The sequence below is a fragment of the Patagioenas fasciata genome, chromosome 2, assembly GCF_037038585.1.
Source record: "Patagioenas fasciata isolate bPatFas1 chromosome 2, bPatFas1.hap1, whole genome shotgun sequence".
Classification (NCBI taxonomy): domain Eukaryota; kingdom Metazoa; phylum Chordata; class Aves; order Columbiformes; family Columbidae; genus Patagioenas; species Patagioenas fasciata.
In genome coordinates, this window is record NC_092521.1 from 126,417,188 (window position 1) to 126,435,387 (window position 18,200).

Below are 18,200 nucleotides of genomic sequence, written 5' to 3' on the forward strand. Positions count from 1 at the left end.
TTATACTGGTGCCCGCCAGCAGTGCAATACTTGACTGTCTGCCTGTCAGCATTTCCATCATAAATTTCTGTTTTCAGAGGCTTATGACTTCGTTGTAAAATGTCGCTCGGGGGGGGAATCTTGCAAGGTCGTTCCAAGTTACAAGACAGCAAACAAAATAAAAAAGTTAGTGGTTTCTAACTCTTTCTTTGCACTTTATCATTTAAAAGGACCTATAAAAGGCTTGCTCCGCTGTTCAGCTGAGTATGGTACACATATATATTAATATTACTATCTCTATAAGGAACATACTTAAATATACTTGAATGGTATTTTACTATGGGGTTATAAAATGCAATTTTTATTTCATTGATTCAGTGGTATCAGTAATGCCCTTCTCCAATGTATATCCCAATGCCCCCTTGCCCCATTTTCCAGGCCCAAAGGGTTTTTTCAATAAAAACTCACAGCACATCAGGTCTGGATTATGAAAATTGCTCAGCCAAGTTATCTGATGGCTCCTAACTTGCCTCGTTCCTCCCTCTTCACCTTCAAGGGCTTCGTATCCATTTTGATGTTACGGAGTCACACTGATATTTGTGCCAGGATCCTGCACCACGTGTCCCTCCTCTGGAGTTTGCTTCTCCTGGAAATTGCAGCTCCACACCTGGCAATTATTTTCTTAGGGATGTACTGAGTCTATCAAAATTTGGTGCAGGTTGCAATGCCAGATGGAAATGTGAGGGTCTTAGAGATAATGTTCTCCCATAGACCACCCCAGCACCCTGCAGTGACATTGTGAGGCTGTTCCAAGGAGACCTTTTCAATGCAAATTTATCACCACAGGTACTGGAATATTTTACAGATATCACACTAAGTCTTTGGGGATGGTTTGGGATTTCCAGTTCCATCTGGGATATTCAGTCATAAAGCGATTTCCTGTGTAAGATGTAGTATGTGACAGGTCATTCTTCTGTCTGAGAGTAGGAATGATCCTCACAGTATCTAATAAGGCTGCACTACTGTCCCAGATGGTGGATTTCTTCAAACCAAATTTGTAGCACCTTTTCAACTGCCTTCAATTAAACCCTTGAATAAGGAAGAACAAAACATTTCTTCTCTTCGCAAATGCATCCTTAAACTCCCTGGATATTCTCTATTTCACGGTGCTGCTGATACTTCTCTGCCTCCAAAGTAGTATCATCACTGAGCCTCAGAGATCTCCCTCTAAATATTCCTGCTTTCATTTAGCGAAACAACACCGCTGCTTTAGCTCTACTTTGATTGTGTTACTTCTTTATCTTCTCCCACCTCAACACCTAGAACTCACCCTTTATGAACCTGTGGAAAGTCTTCCAGAACATATAGTTACCTCTTTATAAGTAACAAACACACACATCTTCAGGTTAAATTTAAATATTTCCCTCCTTGCTCCCAGTACCTTCCCCTATTCAGTCATTCCAGCCTCCCTCAAAGACCTTCTCACTTACTGCCTCTGATTTGCTTTTAATTCACACCAACATTGTTAATGTCCTGTTTGCAAAACTCAAATAATGAGAGATCAGCTTTAAAATTGTATCTGAAAATAAGTCTTCAAATTCATTTTCTGTGGCTTTTTTCCTTGTTTTTCTTTTGTTTTTTGTTGTTTGTTTTCTGGGGGTGAAGGACTACGCTTTTGTTCTAAGCTCTGAGAAATCTACTTGCACTTTTTAAATGAAAGATCAGATGCTGAAGTCATTAGATAACTCCCATCAACAGGGATTTAAGCAACCCCTGCACTTGTCTTGTGATGAAATCCCATGTGAGGGCAACACTGCGTCATTCCCTCTTTCGATATGCAATCTTATCACAGGCTGAACTCAAAGCTTCTCATCCGCACCGCCTCCTTTTTCCAATTCCTTACTTCCAGTAAGTATTTCTCCCCTCACCTCTTCCTCCTAATGTCTCTCTCTGCTATACAATAGGCTGTGCTTAGTCCCAGCTTTGGCTTGCTGGTGTCAGCAGAAACCCGTGCTGCCTAAAGATGACAGCAACACGAGCCCTGCAGAAATCCAGCTCCCATGGAGAGCCTGGAGCCAGGCAGCACCACTTTGAAGTACAAAGCAGGGGCAAGGGGAGAGGCAGAGGTGGGTGTCCAGAGATTACGGCAAGTCTCTTGCAACTGGATGGACTTCTGTGGAGCCACAGTTGGATTCTAAAGCTTCCCTTCTCTGGCCCCTTGCTCATAACTCTCCTCCTCAAAATTTCCCCTGGGGTGTACCTAGGCACAGTTGAGTCCAAGCCACAGTGAAATGCTCTGGAAAGTCTCAGGAAAATCTGTTTAGCTCCTTTTGAGGAACACAAAGGAGAGGAAATACTTCCACAGCTTAAAAAGAAGAGCTAGCTTTGTACACACATACTTTAAAGAAGGCAGAACTCTAATGTTCTAACATTACTCAGATAAATCTGATCCAAGAACATTTGAAGTTAGCCAGGTTATAAATGATTAAGTAGCCACCTGCAGTACTATTAAACTGCTAATCATACCCATTTAGGAGAAAAATCTGGCAATAGCTGTCTACTGTAAGTTTCTACTTCCAATTGCTTTTCGAATATATTTATTTTGAGATTGACTACTCACATAATTGGGCAGAATAAAAAAAAAAATATTTTTAATCATTAATGAATTAATAACTTTGAAACGTCAGATTTCACAATTGCTGGATGCTACGTTATTTTAGCGTATGCAAAGTTATCTTTTCCTCCTGGGCTTCTGTGGCTCAGTTAAGAGTTATGCTGAGCAGCACTGCACATTCCACAAGCAGGCAAGATACACTGTGACAAAAGGCCCCAGGTCAGAAGGTAAAATACGCCAGATCACCACATGGGTTGCTGAACTCCTGAAATCTCATCTGGACTGAGATACAGCTGCCACCCCCTACCTGTACTGCATTTATACCCACTCATCAGCATGTGCTCACACTGTAGGTACACTAAAATGAAACCTTCATGACTGCAGGCAAAGTTGAACAAATTCTTCTGTTTAGATTGACATGCAGGAAAAATATAGGATATAGCACCTTATTACGAAGAGAAAGCCAGGTGGTCATCTAACTAAAGATCGTATTGATAACTTTAAGAAGACAAGACAAGAGTCAGCATTCAACTACGGTTCTGAATTCCTGGATTAATTCTGGCCTCATTCAAGTCAATGGGAGATCTGCTCTATTTGATGGAGCAAAGGTTTTACCACTCTGTTGTTTGCACGGTGAACTACACCACTTTCATGTTAGATCACTGAAGGTTTCTTGAAATATGTTACATAATTAAATAAATTTCCACAAAGTCTGGTTTTTTAATGCAAGTCTATTTGTGAGTTATATTTATCTATATTTAGTGAGCTAGAAAAATTCATGTTATTATCTGCAAGAATGCGTAAGGAACAGTGTGTCATCTTCCAGCATAAATGTTTTGCCTTTTTCCATTTGAATTCAGACAATATCATCTTAAAGTTCTTTGTGCATTATGACCTTTCACATCAGGGACAAAGGTAATACTACAATGTCACTTATCTTGCAAGCTATGTTTTTATCATAGATTACCCCATTTCACTCAGTGATGTTATGACACTAATAGAAGTGCCATGATATACCAAGTTATGTATACCAAGTTATGTATATCAAAGAAATTTGAAAGATGACTGAGTCATTCTGCCTGTGTTACAAAGCACAATGTTATGAATATTCTGTAGAAACGATGATTTGGGATTTTCTTTCCTTTTCTTTTGAAGCCAAAGACTGATTTACAGCAATTGCAAATTTCTCTTCTTATTTGCTTTTTCAATACCTTTCTATATAAAACCCTCTATTCCTTTGCTTTTCAAAAGCAACAATTTGACTTAAGACCGTTTCAAGCTAAGAAGAATCTATGTAAATATTCCCTGAGAGTAAGCATGGAAAGTTGTCTATCTGTACTGAGATGAAGTACATGGTAACAATATGTTGCTCATTGTGTCTAAAATATCTGACTACTCTGACAGGGCTTGTTATATGCAAATATTTCTTTTCTAAGCTCTTCTTACAGGCTAGAGTTCCCTGCAGCTTTTGAGGAAGCCACGTTACAGTCCCTTCACTTATAGTCCCTTCCTTTTGGTTTTTCAACCGCTAAATTTACCTTTTCCTGTAGCAAAATCTTTGCTAAACATTTAAGCAGTTTCTTCACCAAGTGTCTGCTTTTGGCTGTAGGACATGTAATTTATCCAAGCTTGATACTGCATGGATAACTCGCTGTTCTTAGTGATTTTTATTTACATATACATACATAAAATGAACTACTTTTTAGAGCAATGAAATTAACATTCTCCTGCATTGGTATTCTTCAGCTTGGTGGAAAGAACAGACACACAATCTGATAAAGGGGCTGCTCTGTATTTTGCATAGCTATGAGGCTCCAGAGCTACAGAATAGACAGCATTTGCAAAGGACCAAAGCCAAAAGATGTCATTAATCAAAAAAGAGTGAAGGTTTCACCTGGCAAAGCCGACTCCTCTGCTGACTCCATTAGCATCTCTTAATATCCTGGTGGAAATGACATGTCCAAAGGGTTTCAGCATATTCTCCAGTTCCTGCTCATCCATGGAAACAGGTAAATTTGAGATGTATAGGTTTGTGGGATCTTGCTCTTGTTGCTATGACAAAATGAGAGAAATATCCTCAGTTAGGCTTTGCACAATAAAATAGCTTATGGTTCATCCAACCAGGGCTACTCAAAACAGGACCAAGACAAGAATTTATAGCTGCATTAAAAGTAAAGCTGGACAATCTGTTCATGACGACAACAATGTATTTGCCAAATTTCTGCAAACTGTCATGCATGTGCTTAATTCTATGTGTGACCGCTCTTACTGAACTCAGTGACACTAGTCAGTTATAGAAAACCAGTCTCATGCACAAGCATTCTTGGGTTTGCGTCCTAATTTAGCAAAGAGATTGTGAAGAAACTCATGATTTCTACAAATGTGCCCACTGTTAACATAAATAAACTCAACACATGTTTTAAGCAGAATTGTTTCCAGCCTGCAGACTTCCCACTCAACCTGTTCCTCATCAGCAAGGTTGGTTGAAACACACGGAACACTTTCCATAGTATCTTTTCCTTATTTTTTCACCATGAAAAATGTCTTGGTTGATAACGTGCAACAAGACCTAGCTGGGCAGGGGGGAGTTCTGTGGTTCAATCTAATGTCCTAGCGAGATAGGTCACATGTTTATTCTCAGACTGAATTAAACTATCTTACAAAAAGAAAGCCTGTAGTATGAATAACTGAGAAAACAAAAGACTGCTTTCTTGTTCTATTTCAGATTTTTAGGCTAAACTTTCAATTTTGGCTACCATTCCACCTTCTATTCTTGCTTGTCAAACTACTGCAAAGAAACATGAAAGAGGCACAGACACCATATGTAAAATAAGTGTATTAAAGCAGTAAATAAACCTTGTCTACAGACAACCAGGTCCTGATTACATTAAATCAATTTAGTTAAGCCCCTGCAAATTTTCATGGCTCTGGTTCCATTTTCAGTGATACCAGCTTTACACAATATCTGATCACCTGTCAGTACAGGCCTGATTGAGATCACGCATGACTACATAATTTTAGCTAGTGCTTAATAACCAAAAATATAACATCTAACCTTAATGCTGTGCAGTAAGCCAGACAATACCTTACCTGACAGTCTTTTGAGATTTTTGCATTCTTTTTCATTACATATTTTAATTTAATTTGTACTTGTTCAACACTAAGACTTACAGCAACAGTATTTTTTTTTTTTTTTTCCTGTGAGATGTCCTAAAACCAGATTAATAATCTTGCAGCAGCACCACAACCTTACACTGAAGAAATTACACACAGTCCTGCAGCCATCTGCCTCGGTTTAGCTAAACTAGTTTCAAATTACACTTCCCTAAAATCAGTGCGGATGTGTCTTGTCAAATGCAAAGAATCAGATGTCCTATTTCTAGAAGATGTATGAAGACAGGACATAATCAACATGTCTTGCACATTCGAGGCCTCAAAAATTGAAGGAGAAATAGTTTCAAGCTTATTCACACACCTCATCTTTACAGGGGCAAGAATGACCAAACAAAGTCTCGCTTAGCTAAATACCAGAATCAGAAGCAAAAGGAAGTTTTCAGCCTCCCTTACCCAGGCTCAAGGGAAACTTTAGCCCATTTGGATGAGGAGAAAAGCTGCAGAAGGATACCCCAAAGGGTCCAAAATCAGGAGGCGTGTAATACCGTTTTACTGCATAATTTGGATTCTGACCTAAGAGCTGCAAGCACTTGCCTTTGGACATACTGCTTAATGCCTACTGCGTTCTAGCTTTGCATCTCCAGATCCATTACGTCACAAAACAACACATTACCATGCAAATTGAATTCCTCACTACTTTACAAAACAGAAATAAAAGAACAAAGTTGGCACATTTTCAAACTACTAGCCCATAAAAATATACCCTGTTATAGTATACAACTTATACTTACAGTATGTGCCAGAGCAGAGGAAAACCACACACACACACACACACACAAATAGCAAAGTGAAGTTACAAACCCCAAACCTAGAAGAACATTCTTTCCCTGCAGTCATCTTCCCTTCTCTCACTTCAATTTACATTCATACAGATTCAAAACCTAGTTCCTCTCCAATAACCAAAAGATATTAGTGAGGGGTCAGAACTGGTACAGTACCAACAGTGCAAGGAAAATCATGCAAACAGTCCTGGAGGGAAGGTAGGCAAGAAAAGAGAGGAATATGAGCTTCAGATCACACTTCTATATTTGGGAAAAACAACCAACCAAACACACAGAACATTTTATTTCTACTCCCCCCCCCCCCCCCGCCCCCCGCCCCGTTTTTCCCTTTTCCTGTGTGCTAACTCTTTTAAGTTTTATTGCTTGTTACCTCTCCCCTGCCCCCCGCTACAAGCCACAGAATAAAATGAAAGATACAGGAGATTAGGAAGCATCTTCATTGTTACTAATAACTTTAAAAACGTGAGCAATGGAGGCAGTAAAGCAGAAGCATTATAAAAGCAAATCAAAGAAGAAAGGTTTGCAATTGCACCGTTTTTCAGAAATAATGACACTGTTATGCAAACATCTACCCATTGATTGGTTAAGGACTTTGATTTATCAACCAATTGGTGCTCAGAGACTGACACTCGTGTCAACATTTGGAAAAAACCTAACAGCCTCATGCAGATGAGATCCCCATAGCCAAAGGACAGACTAATACCAAAAGCCCCCACAGAGTTATGCATCAGTAACTGTACAACAGCCTTTGCTTTCACTGAAGCAATTCAGCCCTGCAGAATATTAAAATGAGAACTTTTTCTTCTGACTCCTCAGTTTTCAAGCTGGGACAAACAAATACGATAAGTAATAACCGCCACTACTGTTTCTCACCTCTGGAGGAGGCACACATAAGCCTTTTAACTATGTTAGAGATTAAATGTCATTGTTTTAAATATCCATAGAAAGTTTAGCTACACTCTGAGGATGAATGAAAGACTAGGAGGCCACAGTCACTCTCTCACAAGGATTTACCAAGCCTATCTTTCGTCAACAAGATAAACAAGAGCTATAAGCAGAGAGAGACAGATGAGGCCACTCATGCTACCTCCACAATGCAATAGTGTTTTCTAAAAAAGTGGAAAAAATCCACATTATTTTTCCTTACTATACAAATATAACATTTAGAGAAATACCCTTTCCTTTACAGAGACAGATCACCCTACAGAAGCCGTATCTCATAACATAAAGTGAAACAAGATGAAGTGTCTCCCCAGCAAAGACGCTTGGAGCTGAGCAGGGTGTACAGGAACGGTGCACAGACCGGCTGTCCTGTCACCGCACAGACAGACCCCAGCGCCACCTACTCTCACCAGTCCCTCTTTCTCAGGCTCAACCTCCTCTACCAGCCTCTGGCACTGGGGGTCCTCATCATGATCTTCAGTTGTGCAGAGATCACCTCTGCAGCATGGAGGTGCTGACACCTGCTCTTCATTTTGCCTGAGCCTTTTCATCCCAGAATCCCCAAGCTCCTGAGTGACAAAGTTGCTTCCCTGGCCCAGTGTCACTGCTGAGCTTTTCAGTGTGAAAAGCAGGTGCCCTACTGTTCAAAATGTGCCTATTTGTAGACAAGATGAGCCTAACCAGAACCAGAAGTCCAAGCCCTCCGCAAACTACTAGCCGTTCATAATCCTAACTAGTTCACAGTTAGGTTTTTGCCTTCAGTGAAGGATCACATCCCAAGGTTGTGGGCCTGGTTGTGCCAGTGGTGTCTGGATCCATATAGTGTGGCCCAGGCTCTCTCTGGTTCATTTAATTCTTACTATGGCTTTTCACTAGGCATTAAAAAAAATGTGATTTCCCACTTTGAGATGCTAAAATCCCATTTACTATTGTGTCTGGTCCCAAACTGGACTGACTAACCAGTCATCAGTGAGAGAGCTGAAAGTCATTCATGTGATATGGTCACTTCAGAATTGCATTTTCCATTTACATATCCAAAATTTTGAACAGAAACAGAAGGGATGGAGTGGCAGAAAACTACATATCACCCACAACAACCCCCAGTAGCACTGTGCCTCGAACACTGTCCCGCTGCTGACTTAGAGCCACCATGGTGGAGCCATCAGCCAAGCAGAGCCCCTACCGCCACCTGGCCTTTGCAGTCCCTGTCCCACTTCCCCCCTCCAGACCCCACCAGAGACACTAGGCTCAACCCAGACCACAGGGGCATGACATGCCAGCTGATAGTCTTCCCAAAACACAGAGGTCTCTTGGGTTTAATTCCCCATATATAAGAAGGTTCTCCCCCATGGAGACCAGGGCTGCAGCCACTGCTGCCACCCAAGAGGCTCAGAGGAAGGGGGCTGCCAGGAGTGGTGGAGAGCTGGCTGCAGTGCAGTGGCACAGCTCCTCTGCCTTTCCCAGGTCCCATGTGCCAAATGTGGCTAATTAACAGGTACAAGACCAGGTCAAGTTGGTGCTTGAAGGGAAGGCAGCCGTGGAGCCTGCTGTGTGTGCCAGCTGCAAAAGCATCATGCTCAAGTCACGCAAACTCGCAGGTGCAGTCTCAGGACACCATCAAAAGCATGCTCTTGGCTGTCCTCACTGAAGTTCATTTTACCCAAGGTCTCCCATTTGACAGCCCAAGGAGGGTCACATTTTCCAAGTACAGCTTGCACTTACACTGCAGCCCCAGAGAAACAGGGGTGACTTGTCCAGTCAGCCCCAACCCTCTGTGAAATCCTGACACAGCCTCACACCCCAGACTGTGCTCATTCTGGGGTCCTGGTGTGTGCCAGTCTGTGCAGGTACTCCAAGTACCACAGAATAGACCAACAACAACAACAACAAAAGAAATTAAACCATTTGAAGCTCCTCTCCAGACAAGCGTAGGGTTTTTTGCAATTCCCTTTGCTCCCGCCCAACGTGTTTCACCATCGTTGTAGCCCAAATGCCTCAGCTGCTCTGGCCTGTGGGCTCCAGGGACATTAGCTGCATGCAGGCCATTCTGGCTGGGGGTTGTACGTGACAGACACTCCCAAACTGGCCAAAACCACAGGTAGGAAGGTTTAAAATGGTAAAGACTGCAAACTCACAGTAGGTCAAACCCAAGTTTTCAGTTATCTCAGAGCATTTCCAGCATTCAGCAGCAGGCATCCTGCTGCAAGGCTCTGCTGTTCAGCAGGCAGGAACAGTTGTGCTGGGGAAACAGCCAGAAATTTCATCGGCGCCTTTTAGCAAGAACTGGCCCAGTCGCTCAGCTGCCAAAGCCCATGCCAGGGAGGCAGGAGAAGTTTGTAATGCAGGGGATTTGAAAGGCATTACACCAACAGGATCTGAAATGCATAAACCCCAGTGGAGGGCGTGCTGCAACGCCAAGTTGCTGTTTGCTTTGCTGGACCCTCCCAGCCACTCTTGAAAGAAAGGACAATGCTCAGATGGGATTTTCCCTCCCATCTTGAGACAATGTTTGGAAGTAACGCATGTAAGGTTGAAAGAACAATTCCTGCCTGTGGGAGAAGAGGCTGAGCCTTTTTACGTAGTACGCTTAGTAATGCATTCTTTAAAAACACGTGTAGGGAGGGGCAGACTGATTTTGGCTATGTTATTTTCTTCCCAAAAGGAACTCGAACCTCCTGTAATCTCTGTAGGACTGGAAACTGAGTGTGTTTGGTTTATTTGGGAACCCTATGTACCAGTCCTTTTTATTCAATCGAAATCATTTCTCCTTAGAGCAGCTTGCTCTAGGAAGCTAAGTGCTGATTATTAATTCAAATAATTCCTTTTTCCATCTTCCAGACTTATTCTGGGAATATAACTTTGTATGTGGATCGATATGATATCCTGAACTCCTCTTTTTAAAGATGGAATCAATATTTATATTAATAGATCATACACTTTCCTTGTCTTTAATAAATCGAGACTTCATCATATTAACATTGACACAGGTCAATATCACAGCTCACCTTTAGAAGCATGGTCCCGCCTTTCTGAATATTTTAGACCCAGGCTCAAATCACCCTCAATTAGTTTTCCCAAAACTAGTTAATATCTGCCTAATGGCTACTGCTCAGATCTTCAAGCTGTGTATCTAACTTCTTCCCCCCTTTAAAGATCGAAGTTGAACTTCTGTTTCCCCTTAACATAAAAATAGTTATGCTCTTTATGGAAAAAGTCATTTATGTGAAACCATTTATATGAAACCAGATCATTTATATGGATACATCCATATGCCATTTCATAAATTTTCCAGAGTTTGCTCAGTATTTTGAAAATCGTAGTTGTACATAGCATCAGTCTGATGTTCAGTTTATTAGATTATTTCTAAACTGAATTCTGTACAAGCCACTGAACTTAAATGAAATTTAGAGGAAGTATTCTCTCAGTAGATTCATATTCAATATATCTTCTTGTTGGTTTATTATTTAATACTTACTTTTTTGGTACTGCAGGTCATGGGAACTTTCCAGGACATCTGAACTAGACATTAATTTGAAAGCTGATTTGATATGCATTTGATTGGATTCAGACACCAAAACTCCGAAATAGAGGACTTTTCCCCCCAGTTTTCTACTGTTTCCTCATTTGTTCCTGCTGCTTTTTAATATTAGAGGTTATGTGGCATATTTTTGCACATTTTTAGAAGTTGCCTGGTTTTCAAACAGAGTAAGCTACTGAATGTATAATTTAGGTATTTAACTTCAGATCTAATACCTAATGTCTACAAGTAACATTTGGAGAGGTCCCCTCTTCACTGGCCTATCCAAGCATGGCAGGATGCTCCTAACTTAATTATCGCAGTTAGATAGGATGAATACGGGCTGGTAGTGTGAAAGCTAAAAGAAAGCCAAACCTCCATCACCTCCTTGCATCAGAGAAGCGATGGCAGGAAACCCTTTTGCTACTTCTCGGAGGGGGTGGGAAGGAGAGTCTCTGTGCAGTGGCTGGGGACTGGGATCTTGCCCACGTACACCCACGTGGTGCCTTTCAAATCAATGAAGATACACTGATTTGAATAAAGTGATAGTAGTCCTACTTTCAAATATTTTTCATATTACAGTTTCTTTTATAAAAGAAGGAACAAACTAAGAAAAAACATAAGAAACATAAAAAACTGTAGCAATGGCCCAGACCATATGGCCTTTCAGAATTGTTAACGACTTATTTTGAGCCATCATTGCAGCAACATGAGATGAACAGAATGAATCAAGTGCAGCTGCCAGGGTTCCCTTCGACTTTTTACTGGTTTATTTGCTTCCCTTTGTGTGGGCACATATTTAACAGCACAGACAGCTATATCAACGGCCAGGTAACTATTGATCCCTGGCTGGTTTCACTCTCTTGTTGAGCAGCACACCAAAGGGTTTTCAAGACTGTACAGAAAGCCTAAACTTTTACATGGGTTTTATTACTGCACTGAGTACTGATAATCCAACAGATACAGTAGAAGGAAATGTAAATGTGATGCTGGCCACCTTGTCAAGAGTCCTTCCAAAGCTCTGTGCAGCAGGCACTGCCAGAAGTAGCAGCTATCTCCTCAACCAAGACTAGGTCTAAATACTGAAGGTTTCACAGGGAAAGCACTGCCAAGCAGAAGACACTGGGGGATCCAAAGAAGCTTATTTTGTCTTAGGTACCTACAAAAGAATCCGGGTGTTGATGGCCTCCCAAAGGCTCCAATAAATCAAGATTTAATATCCTGAGATTTTAAATCTCTCTTCCTCCCTGATACATTTGCTTCATGGTAGCCACTGTGCCTTTTTAGACGGAGTGCTGACTACATTTCATAAATTATCTGTCTGCCATACCCAACCCTACCTGACTTTTACACTGCCACTGTTCAAAATTCATCTGCAATGTGGTTTTTCCACAGCACTGCAGGACGTTTGGCCACAGCATAATTATGCAGCTATTGTACAGCAATAATTAAGCCGAATCCATCAAGCATTATAAATATATCTAAAACTAGAATTGCAGCATGCATTTTCTGTGTAAGCTTGACTGTCAACAAGTCATGTGAAAAGCCTGTTAACGATGACAAGGACACTTTCGAACAAGACAAAGTGGTTCTGCACATGAACACAGAAAACACTCACAAGTGCTATTTTGAAGAAAAACATTTTCCCAATGATCTTCAAAAGCATTGTATTGCGATTTGTATATGGAAAGTCAAGCAGTTCTGAGCTTTATAACAACCCAAGAAAAGAACTGCCATTAGGAACCTTTTGCCTGGGATCACCTGATCAGAAAAGAGAGATGTGACTCGGGCAACCAACCTTACTGTGCCATCCCTGAGACACTCTTCACAGTTACTTCTTAAACAAGTCACAGGTTAAAATCTGCTCTACCAAATCTTGTCAAAAAATGAAAACAAGCAAATTCCTAAGAATCATGACCTATGAAGAGAAAAAGAACAAAAACACAGTAGAAAATGATTTGTCACAAATACCTGTATCAGCTCCACAGCGAAGTATTATAAATAAGTACTGTTTTAATTAAAACCATGAACTTTAAAAAGAGTTCACAGTTTATATATGCTCAGGGTTTCGTCTCACTGTGTAAACTCTCAGAGTGCTGTGCCGTGCTGTGTAAGCTGGACTCAGCTTTCTTTTAATTAAGTTTGTTCATGGACAGCACTGCATTTGCTAAAACTAAATATTGCTAGAATCAAATTGTTATTGGTCTGTCTAGCACAGAGCTGCTGCAGAAGCTTCCCTCATGCATTTGACCTGCCAATGGTGATTTGATTTGCCCTTTGTCTTGTGTGGCAAATATGGACTTCAGTCGCCGTGGTCACTGCCTTTTGGCATGGTATGAGATATGTGGTACCTCCTTCTATTTCCACAAATATCATAACAAAAGCTATTGCAGCCTGATATAAAAACGTGTTTTTCATACTTCTGCCATTACAAGGTGAGATTTTCAGAACTCCTTACTTTTTAGTTTTCCTAGAAACAAATTTCCACATTTTCCAACTTCTACAGTGCACTGCAGCCAAAAAGGTGGCTCAGCCTCTGCAAAAACCATTGTATCACTCCAGCTTTGATGGTGTTCAGCTGCCTCCATATTCTCTTTCATGCTGTTTTAATGGCTGCTTTGCTATTTATATTGCTGTTAAGTAAGAATCAATTATTCACCTCAGATCACCTGAAGCCTGTCTATAACAGTTTCTGAAAACGCTACATAATCTCCTGTCTGTTAACCCTAAATTAGATACTCAACTGATGAGCTCTGGAAGCAAAAACCTGATTTGTCAGATGAGCTGCAATCTGTGTTGAACACCTTACATATTTATTTTGATTTGTCATCAACTATGTCCTAGTGAAGTCAAGACGCAGCGTCCTACTGCATGTTAGACCATATTGCATCACGTATGTTTATTTGCCTTATACTACATGGGGTAAACAACGTGCTGATTGATGTATATTTTCCAGGATGTTCTTACTGATATTCAGACAGGAATCAAGTCCTTTGACCCTGCACAGGGTCAACAAATCTTGCAATTTAACTCCTACTATCGGCATTCTCACTGAATTGTGTTTTATGTAACACTATCTAACAGAAAGGGTGCCTTTGTACCTGTGCATGTATATATTTACACAAACACAGAAATAAGAGGTCACAAAAGAGATTATTTGCTTTACAAAGGGCATAGCATGAAATCAGGCAACAATACAAACTTTCTGTTATTAATAATGGAGGAAAGAAAGCTAAATCAGGCTAAAATGCTATATGCACTAACTAAATAAAACTAAATTAACAGCTTAACTTCAAGTGCTTTTTAAAAAAGATCTTAGAAATACGAACAAAACATAGCAGGCTATCATGTGTTCTTGGAATTATGTGGTATTTTGAAGAACACAATACACACTAACAGTAAGTGTTCAGCAGCACTACCTACTTCAATTCTCTAAAAAAAGAACTGCAGTGCCAGTGACACTAATTAGCTGAAATGCAATTTTTCTATGTAAAATATTCAGTGCAAAAATGTCCAATTCTAATAATGTATAAAAAAGAAAATTACAATTATTTTTGCACTACTTAAAATCATAATACTCCTGAACCTCTGACATACACACAAAGAGCTACAACATGAAACTCAGACAATATGAAACTCTTTCATAAATTCTAGAGTTCTCCTTTGCACAAGCTGCAATCTGAAAAATTATTGTAATAGATACTGAAAAGCAGGATTTGTGTACAAAGCAATGGAGATTCTAGAGTAAGTATTTAACATTTTACAGAATGTCTAGAAGATCTTGCTTTTTTAGTCTCCATTTGTCAAGGCAACATTCTCAAGCCATGGTCTGGTGACACCTGGAGCTGATTTGGCTGTGCTATTTTCTTACCTCAAAGTTTCAAGCAGAATATTTCTGTTCTCATGACAGTAATGCTGGCCCAAAAGGATTACAAATGGTGTGGAAAGAAATGGTTTTCTCCCTAATCTATCTCAGGATACAATAATACGACTCACTCAGTGAAGACAGAATCTAGCTTTGTAGAGGACAAGCTTGGGTTCCTCAAACTGTAGATTTAAAGAATTTAGATCGACCCATGGATTAACCCCTCCTATGTACTTTGTGGAGACTATACCAGGTGTTAGAGCAGAGGTTGAATGTTGCTCCTCAAGCTCAGAAAAGGAGGTGATGGGACTTTCTAAATGACAGGAGTGTGGCAAACGGGAGGGCTTTGCCACCTGATCTTCCAGTGGCCATAGGATGCCATCATGAAGCAGCGGAGGCACAAGTTACGGATGTTTTCATGGACGCGTAACCCGTACTTGGCCAGGGTGGCTTTAGGATTTTCTGCCCCCTATTTCTAGCAGCTGTTCTCCCTAAGGAGAGTGTTTGCTCTGTCATGGCCTGATCCTTCTCTAACTGAATTCTACAGCAAAATTTCAATTGGTCTCGCTTGGCAGTATCAGGATCTGTGCTTGGAAAATATTTTCAAAACTATATTAAGATTAATAAAGATGCAAAAAAACGAAGTGGATGCATCTCTTCTAATGATTATCAGGCATTTATTGTTTGCCTTTAATATTTCCTTTGAAAGCTGCCAGCAAAATGAAGAAATGCCACATAGGCACACGGGGTTAAATTATTATCAATATTGCATCTATCTGTAGATCAATAGGAACTTACAAGTTTCTCTTCAGAAGCTTCTCCAGGTTGGGGCTAAGTCAGGAAACTCAGATTTCTTCATATAAAATTCAAAGCTTTAGCATTTAGCTGTCTACACTTTCACTGGAAAAAAAAACCTGTAGCTATTAACAGTAGTAAATTATCAGCACTGGGAAAGCATTAGAAGCTTTAAGAGGACTTTTTGGGACAGTATAATGCTTTTTAGTATTTGACCTATTGACCCGAAGGCGAATTCAAGCAGCACACAGATCCCATGTGATTGCTTGTGAAGAAAACCGAATGCTTTCGTTTGTCATGTTTTACGTTACTTCCTATAAACGATAAATGAAGTCAGAATTTTCTTGTCTGGGAATTCCTGTTGGGATAAAGGTTGAGGTCTACTTAGCCTGAGTCCATACAAACTGCTAGAGAACAGTTATTCATCTTGATGCACATGCCAGAAATGGAAACCTACTAGTCCTTGAGGATGCATCAATTTTCAGGGAGTCTGGATTCTTTTAACTACTACAGAAACTTAAGAAAAAATCTACATAGATACTGGCTAAGGAAAACAAAATGCACCATAAAACACAGCCTTGACAGTTTTATTTTGAGAAATCTGTATTTAACACTGACAAAAATACAGTTCCCATTTAAGATCAGGTGCAACTCACAAAACATACACTGTTGAAATACTTATACTTTTCCTAAACGCATCAGATGTAAAAAGGCAACCAAGTCATGTTTCAAATTTGACAAGTGATGGTTATCACTCAGAAGCACGACAGACACAGCTCTACCACCTTTTCCCTGTATGTGGAACTCCCAGTGCTGAGTCAGCAAGTTCCAGCAGAGGATTAGTAAAGAGGCCTTGAAAAGTCGCTTAATGTGCTTAGCTGATGGTACACTTGTGTGTGATTAAATATATCTGCATGTAATTGTATTTTACATAAATGTATAAACTGTTCAGATAAAAAGTGATGGCTGTATCAATACAACAAATGAAGGATATTATTATCTTCTTTCTCGCTTATAAATCAGAAACAACTTACTGAAGTAATAGAACTGTGAGACAAGATACATAGGCATTCTTTGAGTCCCAGACTGGAAAGCAATTACAAAGAATTAATTTTGGATGTAGTGGATGGTTGGGAATTAAAAGCAAAGGAGAATCTGCGGCAGAGTGTAGAGGGAGTGGTGAAGGTCTCCTAGGATGGTGAATGCTGGACCTGGCTCTTGCATTGGTCCTTAAATGATCTGAGCCATTTTGCTCCAGTTTTAGAATATTTTTTTGTAACTAAAAAGACAGTGTTAAAGAAAGGAACTTCAACTACTAAAAACTTCAGGCTTCTTGATTATCACTCTCAAGTGCTGTATTCACAACTTGGTTTTGACCTAGGTTTAGTGAAAAGAAAAGCTGATAGTTTACAGACAAACATCTTAAACTCTCTGCTATCTAATATTGTACCACTAAGACAAAGAACTAGAGTGAGAGATCACCCCTTTACCATGTAAATCACGAGTGTTGTATCAGAGGCAGAACCCTTCTCCCAGTGCTTATCCTTGCTGATACTGACATCAGCAGTCCATAAAAAAAGCAGAAAATCACCCACTACTCAAGAAACAAGTCTAACCGTGTTTTGAGGAGGTAAAATGCAGTTGTTCCTAAAGGAGGTGGGACAGAAAGGTACCATTTACAACACCTTTAAGTGGATGCCTATGAAATTCCAGAGTTTGCTTGTGAAGTTCCCATCACGACTGTAGCAATTCCTGGTGGCTCATGGCAAAACACATACAGCTGTGGACGTGTGTGCCTTTTTTACAAGGCATGTAAACACTTTAAACCTAAGGGACCAAACTTGATAGTTTGCAGTCCTGAGAAATTTGAGCTCAGTTCAACTTTTTCAACAGACCAAGCTGATGTTACATGTATTCTGTGAGACACTTGCAACAAACAAACAAGCAAACCAAAACCAAACCAAAACCAACCAACCAAAACAAAACAACAACAAAAGCCCACAAGCCCAAAACACCAAAAAAAACCCCGATGTTCTAAACATGGAAGTTTGTTGTATCTACACAAAATCCCTTAAAAACTCTCCCGTTCCCCAAGAGAAAAATAAATATCCACTGGATCCCACTGAGTAATGTTTCAGCCTAATGCAGACTCAGTTGTGGATCTGCAGATCAGTGACTGTCACAGATGGATGCACATTCAGCAGCCTCAGGATGGGATTTGACATTCAGAGGCTCCCCAGACTCACCTGGTCAGGGAAGGGATGAGACCAGCTCTGTTGAGAAAAACATCAACAGCCTCTGCAGCTTGTTTGCTTTTTAAGGGAAATAGTTTCAAGTTACATGACCCTATTTTTATAGATCAGCTTAACCTGTTAGGGTGCCTTTAACAGGTTTTTCAGATACCACACAGTTTCAAAACACCAAGCAATTTCAGAGAAAGTGAAACATTAAGGAGCAGAGCCATTTGCATTTACTCTGCTATTAATTTTAAGAACTAAAAAAGAATATTTAAAGATTTGAAACTAGTGAAGC

The 18,200-nt window shown here is 40.2% G+C and overlaps 1 protein-coding gene across 9 annotated transcripts in view; it reads right to left on the reverse strand.

Annotated features, from left to right (window-relative positions):
• Positions 1-18,200, reverse strand: part of RBMS3 (RNA binding motif single stranded interacting protein 3) — a 718,223-nt gene that overhangs the window by 153,649 nt on the left and 546,374 nt on the right. For all 9 annotated transcript variants that reach the window (XM_065830560.2, XM_071804926.1, XM_071804927.1 and 6 more), the window contains one exon: positions 4,488-4,645. In XM_065830560.2, the coding sequence (XP_065686632.1) occupies positions 4,488-4,645 (158 nt within the window). The remainder of the gene's footprint in view (positions 1-4,487; positions 4,646-18,200) is intronic.